The 25,850-nt window shown below is 48.6% G+C and overlaps 1 protein-coding gene across 1 annotated transcript in view; it reads right to left on the bottom strand.

Moving 5' to 3' along the window:
* The window catches only part of LOC142584161 (decapping and exoribonuclease protein-like), a 55,464-nt gene that overhangs the window by 11,151 nt on the left and 18,463 nt on the right, over window positions 1-25,850 (bottom strand). Inside the window, exons 2-3 of the mRNA XM_075694330.1 lie at window positions 21,063-21,292; window positions 853-1,075 (exon numbers count right to left, since the gene is read on the bottom strand). Coding sequence (XP_075550445.1) covers window positions 853-1,075; window positions 21,063-21,292 — 453 coding nt within the window. The remainder of the gene's footprint in view (window positions 1-852; window positions 1,076-21,062; window positions 21,293-25,850) is intronic.

Here is a 25,850-nt window from a genome sequence, read left to right as displayed (position 1 = left end):
GTGAAGGCTGACGTCATGGTTGCCATGTTGCAGCAATACCGCCTGTGTTAAGCCCTCACTGGTAACCGCCGGCCGCGACTGCGTTCAAGCGAGGTCGTCAGCTTACCAACAGACCTCTAGTACTTCCAACGGAGTGTGAGAACTCGTTTATAGAGCTGTGCCGCATGTGATATATCAGTCTTCAGTATAGCATTCATGTGTGAAGTCTTATGAAAACGATGCTTTCGTTGCGTCTTCCTTCAACTTTAGCGCTGCCCCCACTGTCGGATGGCTGTTTGCCGTCTTGCCGAATAGCTTCTACTGGACCGGAATCCCATCGTTTTACCCCTACTCATTCTTTCGTTATCTTGTCATCATGGTAGTTCCGTCTTAATCTTCATCCTAATGATCCTACTGTCTTCATCTCATTGTCGTCATGCCTACGTCTTCTACTTTGAATGGGTGAGCAGGGCGCTCCAAAATGCGCTGGGCGGACGGCATTCATTACACGAGGAAATATCCACCACTTTGAGCAAGTGCCTGCACACTATTTAAAAACCAGTAAGTGGAGTCCATCTTCGTTTGTGCTTGCTTGGGTCACTGCTACTTGCGACAGCTTGCAACGAAAGAGCGATTACAAAGATCTTCTATGAGACCCCGACACCACAAAAACCTCTATTTCCTTGAATAATTCAAAATACTGCCAAAGACAGGAAGTCAAAGTTGCTTGGGGCACTGCCCTAATTTCTGAAAAGTTTTTTTCTGAATATAGGTGCTTGACGATAAAGCAAAATCAATCGGAATCGAACTTGCGTTGATTACGTTTTCTGCAGGAAATTAGTCTACGTATGTGTAGTTCATTGTGGTACTCACTTGTAGAACTTGTTCCGTTGCGTCTGATTGTAGTGCTTGCGGTTAGTCTTGAACTCCACGTATCCAGCCGTAGAACCCGGCTCGCATTCAACAGAGGGGTCCACCGCTTTAACTTCGGCGCCTAGCACGATGGAGTGCGATCCAAGCTGGCAGCGCAGGACGACGTTGTATGCATCGTCTTCCCTGCACACTTCACCCTCATCGGCAGAAGCTCCTGGAACACCTGCGTCGTACAAAAATTTCTATGGGGAAAGCGCAAAGTACCTTCTCTGTCCTATATCTTTTTTTATTTAATGAATGCGCAGGTCCCTAGAAATCCGTTTAGTTTAATGCCGAATCGAGGACGCATTTAATAAGACGTTGCCTAATGAAAAGCTGGGTTATTAGGTAAATTCTCGCAACCTATTGGTTTTCTGATGTCTATGTTACGTTGGAGGTTCCTTTACGTTACGTCACATATTTATGTCGTAATACCTCGCGAAGCATTTCGACGGCACGCTCGCACATGCTGGCACCGGCAAGAGGAATTAGGTCCAATCCTATGGCGAAGATGTATGACTTGAACCTTCAACAGGTTGCTATGCACATAGCGAATGTTCCACAATAAGGAACTAAAATGCAGTTATCCTCCTTTCCTTTGCGTCCGACTATTCTCAATATATGACGTAAAATTTAGCACGGACGGCAAAAATGGTTGCCTTACATGTTGCCATCGTCGTTGCGGATTTTCATCGCATATGACGCCGAGATGATGCGACTTGAAGTTATTTATTGACAGCATCCGCAATATGTTTAGCAAGTATTTGTGCTCCTTTATAAAAAAACCCAAAAAGCAGCGAGCTTAAACAGCACTGGACGGCAGCTCTTCCGGAAGGCACATAAGCATGGACATCACAAAATAAGCAATGTTCTCGTACCAAAAGAAGAAAAGCTAGGAGTGCATATAACAGCTATCAATGCTAAAACGCCTAGGTGAATTTGCGGTGGCACAATCAAGAAAATAGAGCAACGAAGAAATAACAAAAATGAAATAGTAGAAGGGCGCAGCTAGTGGAATGCAGGGATAGGGCCAGAGGTCAGCTTAAGGCAAGGGAGAGGTGGCAGGTGACAGAAACGATTGTTTTTATATTTTTCTGTATTTCTGTCTCTGCGTTTGTAAGATTATGAATATGGTCATACAAAGGCCACACTGTGACCGCAGTTTGCTTCTGAGTGGCATGAACTGCATTCCATTACGTTTGCTGTACAAATAAATGGATCGGCTCAGGATTGTTGCATGTGCGTACATAGTGCTTTGTAAACAGTGGCAATACGTGTATTGAATATTTAAACAGTGTAACAAGCATGTGACGCCCCCTCGGGCATAATCTTCGTTGGCCTGCCAGGCTCGGTAGGCAACATTGGTCACTGCACCTATAAACACCGGCGAGCACAGCTGCTCGGAGGTCAGTCATCGTTCATCACCACCACGCTGCGGAGCGTCTGTCTAACGGAACGTGCCTTGAGAGCTCCCTCGTTCACGAACCCGGGCGGATCGTGACACTTGCGACGAGTACCCAAGGATCGTTCCATGCCGTCGCGGGCAGCGAGACACCAACCCCAGTTGCTGCCGCCAAGCCGTAGTACGGAAGGTTCGAGCCGTTCGAGGGAGATCGGTCCGGGTGGCCAGTTTGCGAGGAACAAGTCCACGTGTTCTTCCGGGCAAACGGCACACCCGAGGCCAAACAGCGGGACATTTTCCTGGCTAGCTGTGCAATCCGCGTATTCATTCTCCTGCTCGACCTTCTGAAGCCAGCTACGCCGCATAATAAGACGCTGGGTGAGCTGCTCGCCATACTGCGCTCGCATTCCAAATCGGCACCGTCCATACTAATGGAGCGTTTCCGCTTCAACAACCGGAGCCGCCGGGAAGGAGACTCTTGGGCACTTCATCGCTGCTCTACGAGGGTTAGCGAGTGCCTTCACCTTTGGGGACCAGCTGGACTCGCTGCTCCGGGACCGTTTCGTCTGCGGCATCAACAACCCCGTTATGCAGACACGACCCCTGCAGCTTCTCGACCTCTCGCTGGACGATGCCGTAAAGGCAGGCAATAGAAGCTGCCCCGAAGGAGCCCGGCGGGATTGCCCGTACGACTAGCTCATCGTCGGCGGAAGTGGCGGTCAAGTTCACGACAAAGGGCACAAACTGCGATTGCTGTGGCGGTGCCCACTCCCCCTCACAGTGCTAGTTCTCTCAAGCATAATGCTTCTGTGCGGGAAAACCGGGCACGAAGCACGGGTACGGCGATGAGGAAGGACGAACAGCAAACAGCAGCAACCGCCTGGTTCAAGCCCAGGTAACAGACAAGCCCGCGGCCAGGGTAGCTGTCGCAAGGGTATGCGGCGGGGGCGTGCAGCAGCAGGCTCAAGTTCTTGCGTGGCCAGGCTCCACGTTGTGGCCGAGGACCCGCCTATTTTCAACATGGGGCAAATAGGCTTTGTTCTGTCGTCTGTGCCCACGTACATGCTGACCGTCGAAGTATGCGGGCACCCCATTTCCATAGAACTGGACACAGGGGCCACGGTATCACTAATATCCGGGAAACTCTTCAAGCGTACTTTCCCCGCCATGTCCGTCGAGACTTCGGGCGGGATGCTGCGCATTTACTCCGGGCAGCTCTCCCAAATACAGGGTCAGGGCCAGGTCAGCGCTCGCTTTGGCGACATGCAACCCCTCCCCCTTACTTATCCAAGGGTTCGTCGCCGAGGCTGCTGAACCGAAACTATATTCAAGCACTGGGTGTCCGTCTGCCAGAGTAACAGGAAGCCAGCCTGCATCTGGTGAAGTAGGTCCCCAGCCTCCTGACCGAGCTCAAGTCCCTGTTCCAACATGGGGTGGGCACATTGCCGGCACGACGGCTGGCATCTATGTACCTGAGGGAGCCCGGCCACGTTTTTTCAAGCCTCGCCCACTTCCGTTCGCCCTGACGGACGGGTTCACGCAGGATCTGCAACGGTTACAGGGAGAGGGCATTCTGGTGCCCTACAAGACATATGAATGGGCCACTCCCATCGTACCAGTCCTCAAGAGAGGCGGCAGTGTCAGCATCTGCGCGGTTTTCAAGGTTACCATCAAACCCGTCACTGCCGTCGAGAAGTACGCCCTGCCACGCAAAGATCTCTGGTCAGCATTGTCCGGTGAACAGAATTTTACCAAGCGTGACCTCAGAGATGTTTAACAGCAGCTGGTGCTCCAGGATGCATCCCCAATGTTTGTTACAATATCGACAACTTTGGAGCTCTTTAAATACATGCACTTACCGTGTGGTGTGGCCTCAGCCCCAGCCATATTTCAGAGAGATAGACAACGCGTTCAGGGATATGAGGCACGCGGGACGTGGCGGTGTGCTTGGATGACATCCTGGTTACGGGCAGCGACGACGGGGACCACCTGCAGAACCTGCACAACATCCTGGCACGACTGCAGGTCGCCGCTCTCCCGCTCAACCTGGAAAAGTGCATTTTCCTCCCCCCCCCGTATTGAGCACTTGGGGCATGTCATTTCCCAGGCTGGCCTAGCCTTGGCTCCCCTCAACGTTGATGCTGTGCTAAAGGCACCTAAGCCCCAGAACAAAGAGCTTCAGAGCTACCTTGGCCTCACCAACTTCTACAGGAGTTTCCTTGCCGAACCTATCGGATCATCTACAGCCGCTCCATCTTCTGCTTCTAGATAGTCAGCAATGGGTCTAGAAGAAGACGCAGGACCCGGCCTTTCAGCGCAGCAAGGTGCTAGTCACCAAGGCTCCAGTGCTGCTACACTTCGATCCTGCCAAGCCTGTCGTCCTGGTCGTAGATGCGTCGCCGTACGGCATGGGAGCCGCGCTGGTGCACCGGGGCAAGGGTGGCCAGGAGCGCCCTGTGTCGTTTGCTTCTCGTCGGCTTCATGCTGCAGAGCGACGCTACAGCCAGCTGGACAAGGCATGCCTGGCCCTCGTGTTTGGTGTCGAACGCTGCCTCCAGTATCTGTGGGGCCGGAAGTTCGAGGTGGTGACGGACCACAAGCCGCTGTTGGGGCTGGTGGGGAGTGACAAGGCACTTTCCGTGCCGGCATCACCTGGAGTGATACGCCGGACCTTGCTTTTACCAGCTGGTTTACCGTCCAGGAAAATACCTGGGACCTGCTGATGCCCTGAGCCGCCTGCCTCTGCTAGAGGTGTCTGATGCTATTCCAGAACCTGCTGAAGTGTTCATGCTGGAGCACGCATACCCGGAGGTACTATCCAGATATGCGGTATCGCAAGCGACCAGCCGGGACCCGGTCCTGTCTCAGGTGGACAAGGCGGTGTCCCATGGGAAGTAATTCGTTCAGCAGGCCTATAGCCCAAGGCCGCCGCGCTGAGCTTAATGCAGCGGTGCCTACTGTGGGGTTTTAGGTTGGTGATCCACAGTCTCCGGTCTAGGGTCCTGTACTTGCTGCACGTGGGTCATCCAGGCGTAGAAAAGACCAAGATGGTGACTCGGTGCCATGTTTGGTGGAAATCCAAGACCGGGATATTGCTCACATGGTGCAGAGATTCTAAATCGTCCAGGAGCATCAGCGGGCCTCACGTCATCTGGAAATCAACCCTGGCCGTTCCCACAAGACACTGGTCCCGCCTGCATGTGGATATCGGGGGGCCTTCAAGGGTCATTACTTTCTGGTGGTGGTGGACGCCTTTTTGAAGTGGGAGGAGGTTCTACCTGTCACCACTCCATCAGCAGGCACGACGATTGCAGCACCACGACAGGTCTTCGCCGCCCAGAGGCTACCGGACATCATCGCGCCCGACAATGGTCCTGCTTTCGCCAGCATAGAGTACATGGCCTGGGTGAGAAAGAACGGAATCCGCCGAATGATGGTGCCGCCGTACCACCCTGCTCCATTGCTTGAAATGGTGCAGCCGAACAGGTGGTGCAAGCCATCAAGGAAAAGCTCAAGAAGCACCATGCTGGGGATTTCTAAACGCAGATTGCCCGGACACTGTTCCAGCACCGGACCACGCCCCACGATGTCACTGGCCATGTCCTCTGTAAGATGCTGCTGGGGCGTATAGTCAAGACACCCTCGGACGTCTTGCGTGCGGACCTTCGATCCACAGTGCTCCTGATGCAGCTGAAGCAGAAGCTGGCTGCTGATCGAGGATGCCCGTCCCAGGCCTTTGCCGGAATATGGAGCTCCAGTTTTATGAGGAACTTCCGTCCTGGCCCACCCTGGTGTGACGGACAGGTGGCGTCTCCTGCCAGCGCCTCATCGCTGCTCGTCCGCATGCCAGACAGGGCCATGTGACACATACGCGCCGACCATATTAGTCCTCGCCTCGGGACCTGGCTATCACGCTCCACTGCTACTTCAGAGTTCGAGCCCGCAGGAGGGCTAGCGGCAACACTAGTTGCTCCCAGCGGAGCACCGCCGAACTCGGCGGTGGCAAGCATTGCCAGTGGTGGTGCCCCCGTTGTACCGATGTCGAGTCCAGCACCACTCACAAGGCCGACCACTGCGGACCCTCCGGACGGAGTGAGGCTGGCTCAGGCAGCACACGGCGTTAACACACCCGGCCCGTCATCACTGGTGCCCACGCGGAGCACTCGACTGCAGAGGCCGCCGGGCCCTTACTCGCCCGGATAGCAGGCACCGTCACTTGGCAGGGACGGCAGCTGAGATTTATGCTCAGAACTTGGAGGTTTGTTTCTTTTAGTTAGCAAATTGGGGGTAAGCGGTTGTAACAAGCATGTGACGCCCCCTCAGCCATAATCTTCGTTGGCCTGCCAGGCTCGGCAGTCAGCATAGGTAACTGCACCAATAAACACCGGCGAGCACAGCTTGTCGGGCGTCAGTCATCGCTCATCACAACCATGCTGCGTATCGTCTGTCTAACGGAGGGTGCCGCGAGCCCTCCCTCGTTCACGAACCCGGGTGGATCGTTAAAAACAAACTAAAAATTCATAAATTACACAAACAAATTACAGCAAGGGAATCCCAACGTTCCTATCGCAAAGCGAGAATTGAGTGATCGGTTACTGTGCATGCAGGCGTTACTCGAGCACCTTCGCCATCACTCGGTGGCCCAAACGCTGCGAAGGCACTTTGGATTTTTGAAAGCGTCCAGATTGAGTGACCGTCCATGATCCGGTCTTAGTGACCGTCACTGATTTATATATATATATATATATATATATATATATATATATATATATATATATATATATATATATATATATATATATATATATATATATATATATATATATATAGCCGGAAATTTACTATATCGGCGATAACCACAGCGCGCTTTTTCTGTTCAAGTACTACTGCTCCCCTTTTTCCCTTCCCCCAAAGCAGGGTGCGAAACCGGACTCAGTCTTCGTAAAGCTCTCTGCGCTTTATTTATCATTCTCTCTCTCTCTCTCATCTTAAAGACGACTGGCCAGTGCGAATGCCACCGACTAGTGGTGCCCATAACGCGCATGAGCGAATCACGGCGTCTTTTCTTATTTCCTCCCATTTCCTATTCCCATATCCCTCCCCTATTGCAAAAAGTCAACTAGACGCGTTTTGGTTAACATCCTAGCCGTGTCTTTTAATGCGAACTTTATTCTTTACTTGAACCGTTTTAAGCTCATCTGCCCACATATCTGTCCATATTATTCATCTCTCGGTCTAGCCTCTTAGCCGACCTAGTAGTCCAAGTTGTCTACCTACTTGGACCGCTAGGTGATAGTCACTAGGGCTCATGGTCGTGATGTTGTTATAGTTGTTTTATTGTCGTCATTGAAGCTTCTCGATATCTTCCTTTCTTCGTGTCTTCAACCCCGACACAGTGGCCCAAGTTGTTAGACAACTTGGGCCACTAGGTATGGGCTCGTAGTTCTGATGGTGTCGTGGTCACTGTATTATCATTATCACTCAACCTCTGTCATCACACACTCGTGCGGCCATCATCGTCACAGAGTCATAATCATGCCATTGTGGACATTCAGTGGTAGTCATACTAGATTCGTCATTCGACTCTCGTCATGCCGCCGTCATAACGCCATCTACTCCGGTCCAGTGGTCCAAGTTGTGGAATAGACAAGATTTGTGTTCGGGGTCGTGATACTATCGTGGTCATAGCATAATGGTCTTCCGAGCTTTATCATCCGACTCTGGTCATTGTCACCGTTGTCATGCGACAGTCATCGTCATGCCGCCGTAGTTATGCTGTCCTTTTATCATTTTCATCACGTCAATAACGTCAACCAATTGCCGTCACGCCTTCATGATCATAGCGTCTTCGGCGTTTCATCGATCTCAATCTTCTTCATTGTATTGATATCGTGCTCTCGCCATTCAATTGTCATTATGCCGCCCTTGTTATTTCATCATCTTATGAGAGTCGTCATTCCTTCATTGTCAGGCCGTCGTCGTACTGTCGTCATAGCCATGTTATCCCCACTGCATCTTTGTTATCTGACTTGCCATGCCATCATCGTCATAATGTTTTGTGATAGTCGTCGTCATGTCATTTTGCACTCGGCATGGTCCGCATGCCGTTGTCACGCCAGCGTCGTCACTGTGTCGTTGTCGTACTGTCATCGTCATACCGTCGGCGGGACGCCATCGCGGTCGTCTGATAGCATCATTTTCACTTGGACATTCCGCTCTCGTCATGCCGTCGTCCGTATACTATTGTCATACCATCATGGTCACGCTCTGGTTTCTGTATCGTCATCACTTGATTATCTTCATCCCAGTCGGTCATACCATTTCAATCAACCCATCGACAACATTCTTTGTTCGTCACTGTAATCATGTCGTCATTTGGTCGTGATTAGATGCCGTTGCCATGCTAACGTCCCTATTCTGTTGTCGTTACGCATAGGCTATCATACAACGTTTGCCGTATCATCACCGTCATACCATACTGGTGGTGCCATTGCGGTCATTTCCGCTTATTTACCCGGTTGCCGTCATGCATTCGTGGTCATTTCGTTGTCCCGATGTCGTTTCCGTCATCTTGCCATCATTATTCTCTTAGAATAATTTAGGAATCACCGTCTCGTTGTCTTCAATCTATTGTTTGTATTTAATTTTATCCTTCGATGAAGGTACTTTTCTTTCTTGGTCATTTTATGATGAATGCGTCAGTGTCACACATTCGTCACCATGCCTCGACGCTGATACGCCGCCCTGAGCGTCGCAATTGCCATTGTACGTGTTAAATAAACGTCATTTCAGGAATGTGACCTGTCGCAAAATTTCTTAATGGCCATTAGGTCGGAGTAGAAGGCGTGACGACGATACCATGACGAAAGTTAGATCCTGAAGCTGGAATGACGACGATTGAACAACCACGACGACACCACTATGGCTATGTGGCAGCGAACGCATGACGATTATGTAATAAGGTAAAGGACAACTTGGTGTGTGACTAGTACTCGATCACAAAGCTGTAATAAAGGCAGTGCAGCGACCACGACGCATCACAAACATGAGCCTATACCTACTCTCCCAAGCAATTAAACAACATCGGGAAGTGGGTCAGGATAGAAGGCGTAACGAGGGCGGCATGACAATAAAATCACCAAGCTGGAATGATGACAATGAAACGACCGCGACTGCATCTGTGCCTGTCGCATACAAGGCGTTTCATTTGAGCCAAACCTTAAGAAGACGTGAAGGCTACGTGGCTGGACAGAACCAAGGTAATAGTGTTTGGCGTTGCTCGGAGATACTCCGACTATTTTCTGCATTCCACCTAATTATATAATAAGTCCGAAATAATTAACTTTTCAAGTCATGTACACACATAAAAAATGTCAATAAGAAAATTACAGGGCCACACGAAAAACCCCCGACACAGCTTTCTGTTGCTCAACACATGCTACATAAGTTTTTCCGAGCGCGAAAGCAGCCCGCAAATTTACGCCAAGTGCCTGGAGCGGCCAGTCGCGCGGCAATTTCGCAAGTGTTCGCGGTCTTCTTACACGCTCAGAAAAACAAGCCTAGTTACCACGTAGAGAGCAGCAGAAAGCTTTATCGGGAGTTTTTTATGTTGCTATACAATTTTCTCATCGTCACGATACATCTAACTATAACAATGGAGAAGTTTATAGATTATTCAAGATTAATTGTGTAAATATGCGTATTGCAAAACCATGACACTTTCCACTCTGTTAAGGGGGACGACCAGCGAAGTTATTTAGCACATGACCTAGAACACAGGTGACAAAATTTTGAACACAGGAGCGAACTCCACGACGCGACCGCCGCCCCGAGGAGCCGGGGGAAAGTAGACACGCTTGACGTTTTGACAGAACCACCATCACAGAAAAGCGGAAGGAAAAGAATGTAGATACGCAAGCGCTTAGGGCACCGACAAAGCGAGGGCTGTGCAAATGTAGACATGGCCGACGCGGGAAAAGTGCCGTGTATGTTTCGATCAGTTTAATATCCTATGCGAAATCTATTTGGACCCAAGAGGTCAAACATTTTAGGAACATGCTGGAGTGCTTGAAGCCTGCTTCACTTCCGCCACGGGTCAGCTCGGTATTGTACTATCTCCAGGATCAGCCCAAGGTTTTTCCACACGCACAATAAAAATGCATGGAACCCTAGTTACAAACAACTTCGCTGTAAAATCTGAGTATCTCCAAGCGACGGCAAACTTCATTACCTTGGTTCGGCCCCTCTACGTGGCATATGCGTATATTTAAATGTTGGCTCAAGTTACGTAAAACATCCTGTATATTGTTGAGAAGCATGTAGACAACATGGGACACTGTGACCGCTGAAGCTGGCAGAGAATGCTGATCGCATTAATAAACTTGACTTCAGCGATACGGTTTGTCACTACATTGCTTAAATAGTAATCGAATTACTGCTGACACTCATCGTGAGATGCGTTGTGTCAATTTATTTATTTCCTTTCATCGACCTTTGCGTCAATGTTCGCCTGTTTTCTAGCTCCTTTGTTAATCTCTGTTTCTGCCACTTATGTTAGAACCGGTTGAATGCAATGACTACTTCTAGACTACTTCTCCACGATAGTGGTAAGCTCGCCGTCACAAATTTGGTAATGCCTGCGGTATGCACGCCAACGCATTTTTACTGCTCTGTAAATTTCCTCCTCATGATCAGGGCCCTCGGTGAGTAATTTACCTAAATGTACGTGCTTCTGCACTTAGTTCAGAGGCTGACTGGCGATCATGAATTCTTGTTCATTTGCCAGGCCATTGAACACTATCTTTGTTATCTGCATCATAAAAGTCAACCCTACTATTACACTTCTTTTTCTGTTAAAGACCTCGATGATGTCAGAATTCTTACCTGTGTTATATTGTATACATGAGCTTTTAGCTGCCTAAGAGGGAACCAGTTGTAGGTTGTGCATCGCAATGTGATTTCAGCTAAATTCTAAGGTTTAAATTGCCAAAACTCAAATACGATTATGGTAGGTAAGTTGTAGTGTGGGACTCTACAATTGTTTTGACTACTTCGTTTCTATAAATGGGCAACTAAATCTAAATACACAGGCGTTTTCGCATTGCGCCTGGTTCAAAGCGCAGCCGCCACAGCTGGGATCGAACCTGCAACCGTGATCCTAGCAGAGCAATGCCAAGAGACAGAGCGAGAAAGGCAAAGGAACCGCATGTAGGTTAACCAGGGAATAACTCCAGTTTACTGCCGGGCAGTATCGAAGATGCATGCATCCTAGATACTACCTTAGATCCTCCTTGGGTATCTTTATCATAATACGTCTGGCAAGACATGCATCGGTATCTGTATTTCTGATGGATGGAATAATCTATCAGCCGTGTCTTGTATCTGAAGATACAAGACATGGCTATCGCAACGTCCCCGTGCGAGACAATACACGTCGGCTGAGCTCCGTTTCTGAATTTGATACTCCTGCCCCTAAGCCACCTGAATTTCACCATGTTGTGAATTTTCTATTGTCTGGACTTAACAGGTGACTGAACAATGCTTCATTGCATAAATACAGAACCGCCTTTCTATTTTACTTGGATACATTTTTCATTTTTAGCTCGCTCCTATTTTTCTTACTCTCACAAATCAAGTAATAAGTAATAATATGTAAGTAGTAATAAGTAATAAGAACAATAAATGTCAGTAGCGTGAATAGCCGCAATACCCTGCGAGGCTTTGTGCCACTAGACTATATAGGAAACAAAAGGATCGCACGTTAATGAATATGTCGCTAAAGTACGCTTTACGCCAGCAGAGAAGTAGAAAATGAAAGGGCATTGCAGCTTTATATGCTCCGTTGCTTCTCAGCTCCACAAAGGCGTTAGCTGGGCGCTTGCAGCAAGGAAAACACCTGCCCATCTATCAGCGCCTATCTAGACGTCAACGCAGCGTGGACACCGACTCTCGACGGTTCCCAAAAAAGGCCACAACCCCCACTAGTGCCTAGCAGTCTGAGCTAAGGATGAAACTGGGGCCCTATTCAATGGTACCAAACAATGACGGCAACCTGGAAGCCACAGTTAATTACACGTTTGCCACCAGGCAATCCACCACCCATCGGTCAGCAACTATTCTTGAGGTCAACGCAGCGTGGACATGGATTCTGAACGGGTCCACAAGAGGCCTCCAAACCCACCATTGCCTGACCGCCTGAACTAAGGAGGAAAGGAGGGGCCCCATCCAAGGCGACGAAGCAACGACGGCGACCCTGCATGCGCAGGTTGCGGTCCTGCGCATATCCATACCATCGGGCTTCGGAGGCGGAGTTACTGTGGAATGTTGCGAGGTGTGGGCGTGGTATCGTAATGGAGTCGACTATTGTGATTTGCTGCTGGACATTCTGCAGATCCCCTAGTCGACTCGCCTGGGGAAGACGACGGTAATAAAAGCGGGGACTTCTCGTACAGGGGACGGAGGGTCCTGTTGTGAACACATACGTTTAAATTGCTAATGCAGGAAGTGGGCTTTCGTACTGGAGCCATGTATTTAAGCTAGTAAACCCTTTTTCCTTCCTTTTCTACAACCTGACGTAGCAGTCGATGGGCTTGGTGGATTCCTTGCCATAGCGCCACGCTAAGCAGGAACAGCTGTCTCTATACAGGATGCGTCACCAAAACTGCCGTCAGCAGTGGTGCTGCTGCACACCTCTCCGGTGATAAGGTGTTGCGTAAACAATAATTTTACCGACGAGGAAAAACTCAGCTGCGGTATTTGGACCATCGTGCAGAAGTGTTTTATTGACGTTCTTGTAATTAGACTGTGACCTGCTAGCTGGTCGGCAAGTGGTCGGGGCATAAAATCCCGGCCACGGCAGCCGCGTTTCAATGAGGGCTGTTGTGGAATAAGAGACGGAGAACTTTGAACTTATGGAAAAACGACAGACGTTCGTTCGCTTCGAGCGCACCAAGAAGACTTATTTTTCACTAGACGGTATATGAAATGGGAGAGAGTAGAGAGAAGGAGAAAGTCGTAATACACCGTGCCAAACAGGCATTTTTGCACCACGCACGTACAAGAACCCGGTTCACAGTTGGAAGGCCCCACCGCACCGCCGGTTGCTGTTCGTAGATCTCGCCCGCCAGTAAGGCACGTAGTTTGAGGGGTATCAAGTGTCTGGCGCCACTGAGAGGGAGTCGTCCTTGCCACCTCGTCGGCGGCCCCCAACGTGGGGGTTTATCAAATGTCTGGCGCCTCTGGAGGGGACTTTGGCTCCATAATGGAGGATATACAACAACCTCCGCCGGATGAGCGAACTATTATTGAGCTCATTCCTCCACAATCTCCAAAGGATACAGCAGCTGCATCGGTCCCTTCACCACAGTTCCCCTACTTATTACCAGTTTGCAGGACCGCACCTTGCCGTCTCTACCCTTAAATGTTTCCTTAATAATGGCGGTCTTCCACATGTGGCGTTTCAAGCGGTCTTCCCTCAGCACCAAGGCGCCTTTCTTCAGATCACTCGATGTCGTTGGTCGGCACATATGTGCCGATCTGAGCTCCAATAAGTACTCTTTCCCCCACCGTGTCCAAAAACCATCGGTCATGGCCGTCCGGTACTTCCAGCGTCGTGAGAGATGCATGCCACCGCAAGGAATTTCGTCCGGCAGTAGGTGTGGAGGAAGGGTCGTCAACTTTCTTCCGAGAAGAAGTGAGCCTGTGACAGCGGTTCTGGTTCTTGAGCATCATATATGAAAGTCAAAGGGCGTTAGTTGATCACGGCCTCCACCTCATAAAGAACGGTAGTCAGTTCTTCGAAACTCAAGCTGCTCCGACCTAACACCTTTCGCAATGCTACTTTCACCGATCGCATCATCCGCTCCAAGAATCCACCCCACCAAGCTGCCCGTTGAACAATAAACTTCCATCTGATCTGGTTTCCGGCGAAGTATGACTGCAATTCCTCGACTTGCAACAGCATGAACATTGCCTTCAGGTCCCTGGCTGCACGCTTGAATGTGAGCGCGTTGTCCGTATACACCGTAGAGCGAATTCCACGGCGTGCCACAAAGCGTTTAAAGGCCAAGAGGAAGGCTGTAGTGGACAGGTCACTGACAAGCTCAACATGGACGCCACGTGTCGCAGCACAGGTGAAAATAGCGATGTAGCATTTCTTGCTGTCGCGTGACTTGACAAATCAAGGGCCCTGCGATATCGATGCCAACGATGTCGAACGGGTTTCCCTTTGTCACTGTCAGCTGCAAGTGGTGCTACTGGTTCCGTAGCTGGAGGGCAACTTTGCCTGTGACAGACGAGGCACTGCTTGATAATTTTCGTTACGGCCTGACGTCCTCGGATAATCCAATAAGATTCTCGCAGCTGTGCTAGAGTATCGCGTACGCCTGCGTGCAGCATTCTCAAATGTTCCTTCCGTATGAGCAGTGACGTTGAGGGGGTGATTGCCAGGGAGAACGATGGGATGCTTAGTCTCTTCGTTGTTATCACTGAATTGCAAGCATCCACCAATTCGCATGAGGCCCTCTTTGTCAAAGTACGGATTGAAAGGCAAAACAGATATTTTGGGGAGCGGTCTTCGATTCTTCAGGTTTGAAATGTCGTCGCTGAACACATCTTCTTGAGCTTTAGCCAACCAGTATCTTTCGGCGCTGATTACTTCTTCAGCTCGTAGTGGGCCGATCGTCTTTCCTTCTTTGTTGTGGCAGTTGTCGACAAAGCGGCGGATCCACGCGGTTACTCGCACGACTCTGCCAAATGAATTATAATTCTCAACATTGAAAATTGTCATAGATGACGATGATACTATGGGCATAACCGTCACCTTTCGCTCTTCCATTTGGCACTCCCCAACCTTCGAGAGCGGCTCACTTATCGTTGGCCAACGCGTGTCATCTTGAAGCCAACGGGATCCTTTCCACCACAGTTCGCTTTCCCGCAGGGCCGATGGGAGAATGCCGCGGGTGATTAGGTCAGCGGGGTTGTCTGAGCCTGGGCAGTGTCTCCAATCCCTGGGATCTGTCAGTGCTTGTAACTCTGAGACTCGATTTGCCACGAAGGGCTTCCATCTGGCAGCGTTTCCCTTGATCCAGTACATAGCTACTGTAGAGTCAGTCCAGAAGATGGTAGCAACGTTCTTCAGATCCAAGGCCTTGACAACGTAGTGGCATAGTCGCGTGCCAACAAGGGATCCCATCAGCTCCAATCGGGGTAGCGAGAGGCGTTTCAAAGGGGCCACTCTTCATTTAGCCATGACCAAGCTGACATTTGTTAGTTCGAACGTGGACTTGGTCACGATATATGCGACAGCACCATAGGCCTTCGGGCTTGCGTCACAGAAAACATGCACCACTTTCTCCGTATCATCGTTTCTAAAGCCTGGCGCTATCTGTCTTAGAATAGACTAGACACTCCTTCAATGCATGTAAGCTCCCTACACCAGCAGTCCCACTCAGGCTGCAATGTTTCAGGCAAGGGATCGTCCCAGCCAATTCCCAACTCCCACAACTTCTGGAACATTACCTTTACGCATGATGTTGTGGGAGCAATAAATCCAAAAGGGTCGAAAATTCTTGCCGAGACCTGCAGCACAAATCTCTTGTTGTTGGCTCTTGCGGAGAGGAAGTCAATGAGTGAAGTTAGGTTGTATTCAAAGTGGTCAGTCTGAGCATTGCAACCTACTCCCAATACCTTTGTAGCTGCTGCATGTCCAGCATCAGCGTTCGTTCTCTCCACATTGCCATTCTCTAAGAAGCTGACGAGATCGCGGTCGTTCGACATCCACTTGTGTAGCCGTATCACTGCTTGAGACAATATATCTTTGGATTCCTGGCACAAGACTTTACCCTTGTCAGAGCTGTCAACCCCAGTTACAAAGTAGTCCACGTAAAGATGCTTGCGCAGAATATCCGCAGTTTCAGCATACCGTTCCGGCAGGCCTTCAAGATGATGTTGCAACGTTGCAGCCAAGGGAAATGGGCTCGATGTGACACCGAACGGCACGCTAGTCATGCGATAGGTAACCCCAGCTGGAAGCTCTTCCCCTTTCTTTGGTGTCATAGCGTACCAGAGAAACTGCACAGCGTTCCAATCGCCCTCTGATAGTGATATTTGGCCTTTTCAATATCCGCAACGATGGCAATGTTGTAAGTGCGGAAATTGATCAGCAGATCAATGAGCTCTGGGTTTAGGTTTGGGCCACTTTTCAAAACATTGTTCAGTGAGAGGCGACTTTTGGCACTAGATGATGCATCAAATACTACCCTCAGTTTTGTCATCTGGCTTTCGCCACGAACAACTGTTTGATGTGGAATATTGTACACCGGACCTTCCGACGTGCCGTAATCCTTGCTGGCTGGCTCTGCATCACCCTTTTCTATGTAGTCTCTTATGGAGGCATCGTATTCCCTAATCAACGAATCTCCTTCCAAGAGGCGCTGTGTCTGTGCTTTAAGACGCCTTGCTGCGCACTCGTAGTTGTCGGCAAGCTCGTAAACCATCGAATTCCAAGGGAACGACACCTTATAGCGGCCATTCTCAATGTTGACGGTTTCCTCATAGTGCTGAAGGACCGCTTCCTCGTGACGAACTGGCTTATGTTCCTTGATACCGATGTGCTCGAGCTCCCAGAAAGACTTTAGCTGTGCTGATATTTCCTTGTAAATTTGTTCACTCACTCCTATCCGCATCACGCCAGCAGCCGAGGAGCAGATTGCTGTTGACTTCCTTGTGCCAACCTGGCCCTGGACTGTCCATCCGAATACAGTCTCCACTGCCATCAATTTGGAGCTGAGACGCTTAGTGGATCCCGTGACAATTTCCCAGTAATGATCAGCGCCTATCAAAAGGTCAATATTTTCACTTTCGCCGCTTCTCGAGGCGTCTGCGACGTGGAAGTGAAATCTTGAAAGTTGTAGTAGAACAGAATTTGATGGAGCAGCCATGATATCTGCACAGATGCAAGGAACTTCCAGAGCTTCCACTCGCACCCCTTTTCCGTCGTACTGCCTTCTGAGCCACAGCTCCACTCGACGCGTTTTTGTGCGTTATGGCCGATTGCTCACCAAAGGCAAATATTTTAAGCTCCTCTTCTCCCAGCACTTTTAACTGCAGCTTTTCAGATAGGTTGCGATAGATGAAGGTTCGCTGACTCCCACCATCCAGGAGAAGCCTGACAAGTATACGTTCATGTGGACCCTCTGTCCATGCTCGCGCTGTCTGCAGGAGAAACTTCTGCTCTCCAGTGAACGTCAAGTCATCTTCCGTGCCTAATGAGGACTTCAACACCGTGGCTTGCTCAATCACCGGTGACGAAGATGTATCCCTTTCATCAGTGTTGCGGCGTCTCCTAAAGTCAGGGTCGCACATTGTCGTTAAAAGTCTGCCCTTGCAATGCGCACACCTGAGCCACTTAGCTTTACGGCATTCTCTTGCATCGTGCCATTTTGTTATACTCCGGAAACATCGATTGTCACGCTTCAACACTTCTCTCTTATCCACCACAGACATCTCTGCGTTGCAGTTGCCGGTCTCATGGCCGTTCAAATTACAAAATAGACATCCTGTGCTGTCCTTGATCGTGGTGTGTAGTACCGCTGCAGTAGGCATGTTCGCCGCTTTAGTGTTGCTGTTGCGCCTTTCATTTACCACATCAGCACTGTTGTCTCTCGGAGCCTCAGCCCGCTGTATGATCTCCCGCGTCGCAACCTCTTTTCTCTAAAAACGCAGGAACGCCTCCAGCTCACTTCCCTCGTTCGTAGCCTCGTTTTTCGTTGGTATTCCAGACGAAGGTCGGCAGGCACTGCTTTCTTTATTACGGTCCGTAACAAAGTTCCATAAGTGCCAACACTCAGGCCTGAAGAAGTGAGGCTGCGTACACCTGTCTACTTCGTCGACGAGGCTGCTCAGTTGACCGAGAGTGGGTGAGTCACGCACTGGCTTGATGTTAAGCAGCCGTGACATGTGATATTCTATAATAACTTCCTTTCTGCCGAACCTCTCCTTTAATAGCGAGAGAGCGACATCGTAGTTGCCTTCCGACAAGTCAAGTCCTGCTACCGCAGCCGCCGCCTTTCCTGTCAAGTAGCTGTTCAGGTACTTGAATTTGTCTACGTTTGAGAGATTCTGGTTAGCGTTGATAGTCGACTCAAACCGACTCCAAAACCCTTGTCACTCTCAAAGCTCTCAGTTGAATTTGTTGATTTCGAGCTTTGGCAGCTTTACGGTGGGGCGTATCTGCGAATCATTTGCGCTAGATTCTCTTTGATCTGAGGAGTTTAGTGTGCGATCTGATGAAACATTTGTGCAGCTAAAGTCGCGTAGCATGCGTTGTACCTTTGTTTTCGCCACGCTGATCTTTTCTCTGTACATTTCGGAGCATGCGATTTCCTCTTCGAAAGCTTCATCTTCAACGCCTTTTTCTATCTCCCGATCTAGCTCTTTCAGTAATTCTTCTTTAACATTCTTGCACCACGCACGTATAAGAGCCCGGTCCACACTTGGAAGGCACCACCGCACCGCCTGTTGCTGTTCGTAGATCGCGCCCGCCAGTAAGGCACGTAGTTTGAGGGGTATCCAGTGTCTGGCACCTCTGAGATGGAGTCCTCCTTGCCACCTCACCGGCGGCCCGCAACGCGGGGGTTTATCAAATGTCCGGCGTCCCTGGGGGGGGGGGGGACTTTGGCTACAGAATGGAGGATATACAACAAGGGCAAAATGCCCAAACGCTCGTGCGCCATCCATTGGGTGCATGTTAAAGAATCCTAGGTGATCAATATTAAACAGGAGTCATCCACTACGGCGCGCCTCGTAATCAGACCGTGGTTCTGGCACGGAAAATCCGCGAATTTAAATTTTTTTTCTCAACAAGCTGAGCAGTGACTTCTAACAATTACAAAAACGACAGCCAAAATGAGCGCACTGCAAGCCTATAAAGAGGTTTTATCTTAAGCAGCTAAAAGAACCCCGAAAATTGTTTCTGAGCTAAAATATTACGCATTTAGCAAGAAAGGCATATTTCGATATACTAACAGACATTTCATTGAAATGAAGCAAGGCTTGTCGGAGTTAACGAATTTCCAAGCAAACATTAATGTACATACGCGTTTGCCGCTACATTATATTATAGACCAATAAAAAAACTTGCGAATCTATTGAACTATCTTAAAATACGAATATAAAGTATTGTATCGAAAACAATATTAGCGGTAGTATCCTGTGTCGCATCATGATTCATTTAGAAAGCAACTTTCCCGGCTTTGCTACAGTTGGCTACCATGTACCGGGGAAGAGAGAAAGGTATCATATAGATGAGAAAAAAATGCTAAAAGAAAACCATACAATACAGAACCGTTTAAGCGGGCGCTGTCGCACAGTAAGCGAAGGCGTTACATACTGTTGCACAGCATTAACCTCCCACTATTGCATTTTAAGTCACACGGTGCACAGTAACATTTTGTCACACAGGCCGGTCCAAGGCTACTAAGCTATCACGGGGGGCGATGACGCATAATATTCTTACAATCATGTACTACTTCGATAATGGTGTTAAAATGTTCTGTCAGTGGTCTTTCCTGCTACAAAGTCGGTGCTCATGACCTAACCGTTCTAAACTCCTGTCAAGTTAAGGCAAGTTCTAGTTCACTGATGTTTATGCAGATCTGAGTAGTGCCCTACTAGTGCGCACAGCGTTATGTGTCGCGGAACCCATCTCCGTCATTGAAGTTTAGCGCTAATAATCTCCTGTTGCATGTTTGCCTATTGGGCTTATTCATGCTCGTGAAAGTAGTGCTGAGCTAGCGAAGGAACGATGTTGTTTTATTCAAACGCCTATAACCCATACGCACTCACGAACCAGTTTAGTTATATTGCAGACGATACCCACAGGCACAGCCACACATTTAATACTGACGTTTGGAATATGATGACAACCGGAACTCCCACCCGATTTAGAATTTCGGCAGGTGGTGGTTGTATGCAACTGCGATCTTGCGTATGCGACCATTCTTGGCCAGTACCTCAGCAAGTCTCTGTTCGATAGGGCATGCGCGCAAATAGAAAAGCAGAAGAACTAAATTATTTACAGTACGTTCACTATTCCATTTGCACCATTCTGTGCAAAAATTTCCGCCATTAGCATAAGTTAACAAGACCATTGCGCAAGTACAAAAGAAAACTTCGCTTGACACTAATTTCCGCACAAGCGTGTGAGTTGTAATGTGTTGCGGCCCGTTAGATACAAAACAAACGTGTGCAAAGCCCGCAGATGATAGTCTTATAGCACATGACATGCGCCTACACCGGCATTTTATCATGGCGTGACGGTGCACGCAAACCACTGTTTCTACGCAGCATTAGTAATTTATGCAAAGGTTTTGCAACGCAACCGTACTCCGAGGGGTGGAGTACTTGCAAGTGCTTTGTGGGCCGCAGGGGGCAACATGATAGATGACGCGGACAATACTTTCTGCATTCCGAAAAAGTTGTGGGCAAGTGTCTCCGCTCGCTAACTCAATGGCGGCACGATGGGATTCATTGTCGGTATTAGTGCGGTACACCTTTTTTGGGACAAAATAAGGGTAACCTAATAGCTCGGAAGACGAACACTCAAGATATATCCAGTATGTGTTCGCCGCATGCCGCGGTTTTTCTACGGCTAGGATAGTACCGTGGCTGGTTTGATTTGCTGCTCTACCATGGAGTGAAAATTTAAAAAACCCCTGCAAACGAAGGCGCAAAGACAAGCTCAATATTTATTCGGATGCTTCTCACTCACTCGTGGTCATGAGGCGATAGAACCTGTTGGCATAGTCACGCATGCGATCCGGCTTCCAGTTGGGGCTGGCAGTGACAGGCTGCTTCACTTCTTTGTTCGGACGAATGGGATGGATGTACACGATGCCTCGGTGCCGACACGCCACTAGCCGCCAACCTATTTTTTCCGCAAATGGCGTACACAGGACCTTTGTCAAGACGTGTCGGCCACAGACAAAATCCGTGCGTGGGCTGCGCGCAAAGAAACGACATCAGCACATCAGTAAATTCAACATTCCATAAAATGCAGATATCCTAGTGCTGACTCTCAGAAAACTAGACCTTCGATTGTTATTCCTCCAAGGACAAATGCACGGCTAAAAAAATGAAGGTTACATTATGACCCATTTTCTGTGCTACTGTCAGAGCGTCTCAAAGGATTTCAATGATTTTAGCTATCTTAGCTTCGCCTGGAAGTGCACCCAATTCTTGTATTTAAAGTGGTATCATAGCCATGTCCACTCATCCCCCTCTTATTAGTTTAGAGGAACTTCAGTTAATTCTTGGCAACGTAAAAGCCAATAAACTTGGCAATATAAATGGCATATGAGTTTGAGACTTCCGTAGACTCTTCTGTAAGCAAACATGTTCAGTCTTTATATTTAAGCCATGCAATTTCTTCTGGTAGAATTCCCACTCAACTCAACCGCTATTCTTCTCTCCTTGCACAAAAGCGGAGCACGTAACACGATGAAGAGTTATAGGGCTAACCATTATTTGTAGCAGATCCCAAGTTCTCGAAAACTACTTATGAACTATTATGATTAGCTTCTTAAAACAGGCACAATGTTATTTCGCTGCAGCAACATGCTTTTATATCTAGTACAGGCAGATACCTTCCTCTCGAGGATTTTGCAGATTTTTAAAGTCTTCTCTGGAAGAGTATGATTGCCTGTGCTCCTTTATCTACGTCTGCAAAGAATTTGACAGTGAATGCCATCAACTGTGGCCGTGGAAGCTTTCTTTGCTGGAACTGCGAGGTTCCTTCCTACTGTGCTTACCGATTTATTAAAACACAGACGCCAACATGTTTCACTAGGACCGTTTCAAAGGGCCTCTTCAGTGAGCAAGTCTGGAGTACCCTAAGGATATAAACCCCGTTTTTATTTAATGTTTATGTCAACTACTTGAGAGCTGCGGTACCAATGATGGTTTTTCAGTAGGCTGACGACATCGTTTCGGTATAACGGGCAACCAACTGTTAAGTGCCATTTCTTCGCTTCAAATTTGGAGGACGTTTAGAGTGATTCGCAGCTAACCTCGTCAGTGTAAACATGTCGAAACGTCAGCCGATATGACTTCAATTACATTAAAGAAAGTGCATTTAGGTCATCGATTGTTCCTACATATGCCCGATTGTTCTGCTTGCACTTGTTGCCCCATTACTTACCCGTGTTTCAAATATTTTGGCACAAGTTGCTTGGAACTCGCATCCAGAAAAGGTTTGCTGTAAACTTTGATTAGTGTCTCGGGTACTCTACAGAATCCGCTACTACATGGAATTTTCTGTCGGAAAAGCGATTCCCGATGTTATCGCTTACTGCTTGCTTCGGTATGCAACTGCGGTTTATGAGTATTGTTCCGCGCGCTGCTAAAATCAACTGAATTCAATTTCGCGCTTGCTGCTAAATGCCAGACCTTCGTTTCAAAAACTTTCAAAACATGAGATTTGCCTGATTTCGACGGCTTGTTACTGGAAACCGTAGTTCTGAAGCATCGTTGGCACAGTCCATGAAATATATTTTTGTCCTTCCCGCTCCCTGTGACCTAAACTACGTTATCGCGTTCCTCGACAATCACTAATTATGGCAAAAGAACACAAGATTCATATGTTGCATCCTTTCTCAACACTTTGCCACCAAGCGTCTAACACACACGCACTAAGCACAATATAACATGATCAGTAAGACCTATCTAACACAGAATTACTTTTCTTCTTTCCACGCCCTCTTTTGACGTCACAGTCGCATGTGAAAACATAGTAGTAGCCACTACAAGCTGCGCATTCTTTGCTTTGTCTATGTTTTATTGTACGTTCATATTCTGTCACCATTAGAATAAGTCTACCCGGCCGCTTTTTTCGTACCTGTAACAATTTGGTGCTGCCTGACTTGCACTGCCAGTCAAGCCCAAGGTAGCTTTGGCAGGCCTGATACTTGTACCTTTTTTTATCGGTTGCGTGCAATAAAAAGTTTTACACCACACATGAAATACGAATTTATAAGCAAATAGCATATGCAAAGGAAAAGACAATAACATTGGAAGTAGCACCAGCTACTAAGTGACATTTGACCGGACTCCCTGCTACGTGTAAGCCGAAAAAACATTCCAACTAAGTGGAGGGGGCCTTGTTGAAGTTCAACAGTTTTAGCAGGAATAGTGCACATTGGAAAAAGTACAAAAGATGACATGATGGAGTACGGCGTTGTTCATGTTTTTCCAGTTCTTTCTTTTGTAACTTTTCTTTTTGCTGCTCCTCTTCGACCAATATTTAAGAACGAAAATATCAATGCTACGTTAGTATTTCAGCCAGTTTAAGTTGTTCACGCTTTTTAAAGGCCGCAAGGTTAGTCCTATTGTGATCGACATAGTTTCCCGAAAATAATTTGAATTGTGCACGAATATGTTTAAGGAGCGCATGCTCTATTTTGGGAAGATAACTGCTGCTTCATTACGTTACTCTATTGGCTAAGCTACCGAGTAGCTTTTGCCAGGAAATATGCGGTCAAGCTCCTAGCGAGTCAATGACGACCGCAAAACTAATGGGAAATAAATGGTCTGCCCAAAACATGGCCACTATTTCTGGCCCGGCTTGTATGTCCACCCTATATTCTAGCATGCTATTAAAATAGCAACATATCCCAGTTGAAAAACACAACATGAAATTTTCACAGTCTGTCGTATTTTGGGACGTTGTTTCTGTAGTTCTGTCGTCTGCAGTTATGTCGCCTGCAGTTATGTCGTCTCTAGTTATGTCGTCTGTAGTTATGTCGTCTGTAGTTATGTCGTCTGTAGTTATGTCGTCTGTAGTTATGTCGTCTGTAGTTATGTCGTCTGTAGTTATGTCGTCTGTAGTTATGTCGTCTGTAGTTATGTCGTCTGTAGTTATGTCGTCTGTAGTTATGTCGTCTGTAGTTATGTCGTCTGTAGTTATGTCGTCTGCAGTTATGTCGTCTGCAGTTATGTCGTCTGCAGTTATGTCGTCTGCAGTTATGTCGTCCGCAGTTATGTCGTCCGCAGTTATGTCGTCCGCAGTTATGTCGTCCGCAGTTATGTCGTCCGCAGTTACGTCGTCCGCAGTTACGTCGTCCGCAGTTACGTCGTCCGCAGTTACGTCGTCCGCAGTTACGTCGTCCGCAGTTACGTCGTCCGCAGTTACGTCGTCCGCAGTTACGTCGTCCGCAGTTACGTCGTCCGCAGTTACGTCGTCCGCAGTTACGTCGTCCGCAGTTACGTCGTCCGCAGTTACGTCGTCCGCAGTTACGTCGTCTGCAGTTACGTCGTCTGCAGTTACGTCGTCTGCAGTTACGTCGTCTGCAGTTACGTCGTCTGCAGTTACGTCGTCCGCAGTTACGTCGTCCGCAGTTACGTCGTCTGCAGTTACGTCGTCTGCAGTTACGTCGTCTGCAGTTACGTCGTCTGCAGTTACGTCGTCTGCAGTTACGTCGTCTGCAGTTACGTCGTCTGCAGTTACGTCGTCTGCAGTTACGTCGTCCGCAGTTACGTCGTCCGCAGTTACGTCGTCCGCAGTTACGTCGTCCGCAGTTACGTCGTCCGCAGTTACGTCGTCCGCAGTTACGTCGTCCGCAGTTACGTCGTCCGCAGTTACGTCGTCCGCAGTTACGTCGTCCGCAGTTACGTCGTCCGCAGTTACGTCGTCCGCAGTTACGTCGTCCGCAGTTACGTCGTCCGCAGTTACGTCGTCCGCAGTTACGTCGTCCGCAGTTACGTCGTCCGCAGTTACGTCGTCCGCAGTTACGTCGTCCGCAGTTACGTCGTCCGCAGTTACGTCGTCCGCAGTTACGTCGTCCGCAGTTACGTCGTCCGCAGTTACGTCGTCCGCAGTTACGTCGTCCGCAGTTACGTCGTCCGCAGTTACGTCGTCCGCAGTTACGTCGTCCGCAGTTACGTCGTCCGCAGTTACGTCGTCTGCAGTTACGTCGTCTGCAGTTACGTCGTCTGCAGTTACGTCGTCTGCAGTTACGTCGTCTGTAGTTACGTCGTCTGTAGTTACGTCGTCTGTAGTTACGTCGTCTGTAGTTACGTCGTCTGTAGTTACGTCGTCTGTAGTTACGTCGTCTGTAGTTACGTCGTCTGTAGTTACGTCGTCTGTAGTTCTGTTGTCTGTAGTGTGACGTCCTGTAGTAGAAAGTTCTGTAGTTCTTGATCAATATTTAATTAAATATTGACAGAGACCTCCTTAAGGCTATGTAAATTTGTTAGTACAAAAAAAGAAAAATATGAGAGTAAGAGAAATGAAAAAAAAATAACGTCTCCGCCTAGGATTCGAACTTGCGACCTCACGATTCCGAGCCCGGCATCTTACCACTGCACCACTCCTGACATGCTTTTCGAGCGTACATTTTGGCCATGTCAACAGTACGCGTGCTGATGCGCTGATGTTTACATTTGCATTTTGAGAGCCAAGATCCGCTATCCACCGCGTCAAGTACCGCATCTCTAGAAGAGCAAGAGTGTTCGTACCATCGACAGGTACATCGTGGAGTGCTAGAACTTCGATTTTGATGTA

The sequence above is a fragment of the Dermacentor variabilis genome, chromosome 6 (genome assembly GCF_050947875.1).
Source record: "Dermacentor variabilis isolate Ectoservices chromosome 6, ASM5094787v1, whole genome shotgun sequence".
In the NCBI taxonomy this organism is placed as follows: domain Eukaryota; kingdom Metazoa; phylum Arthropoda; class Arachnida; order Ixodida; family Ixodidae; genus Dermacentor; species Dermacentor variabilis.
This window is presented reverse-complemented; position numbering and strand designations above follow the sequence as displayed.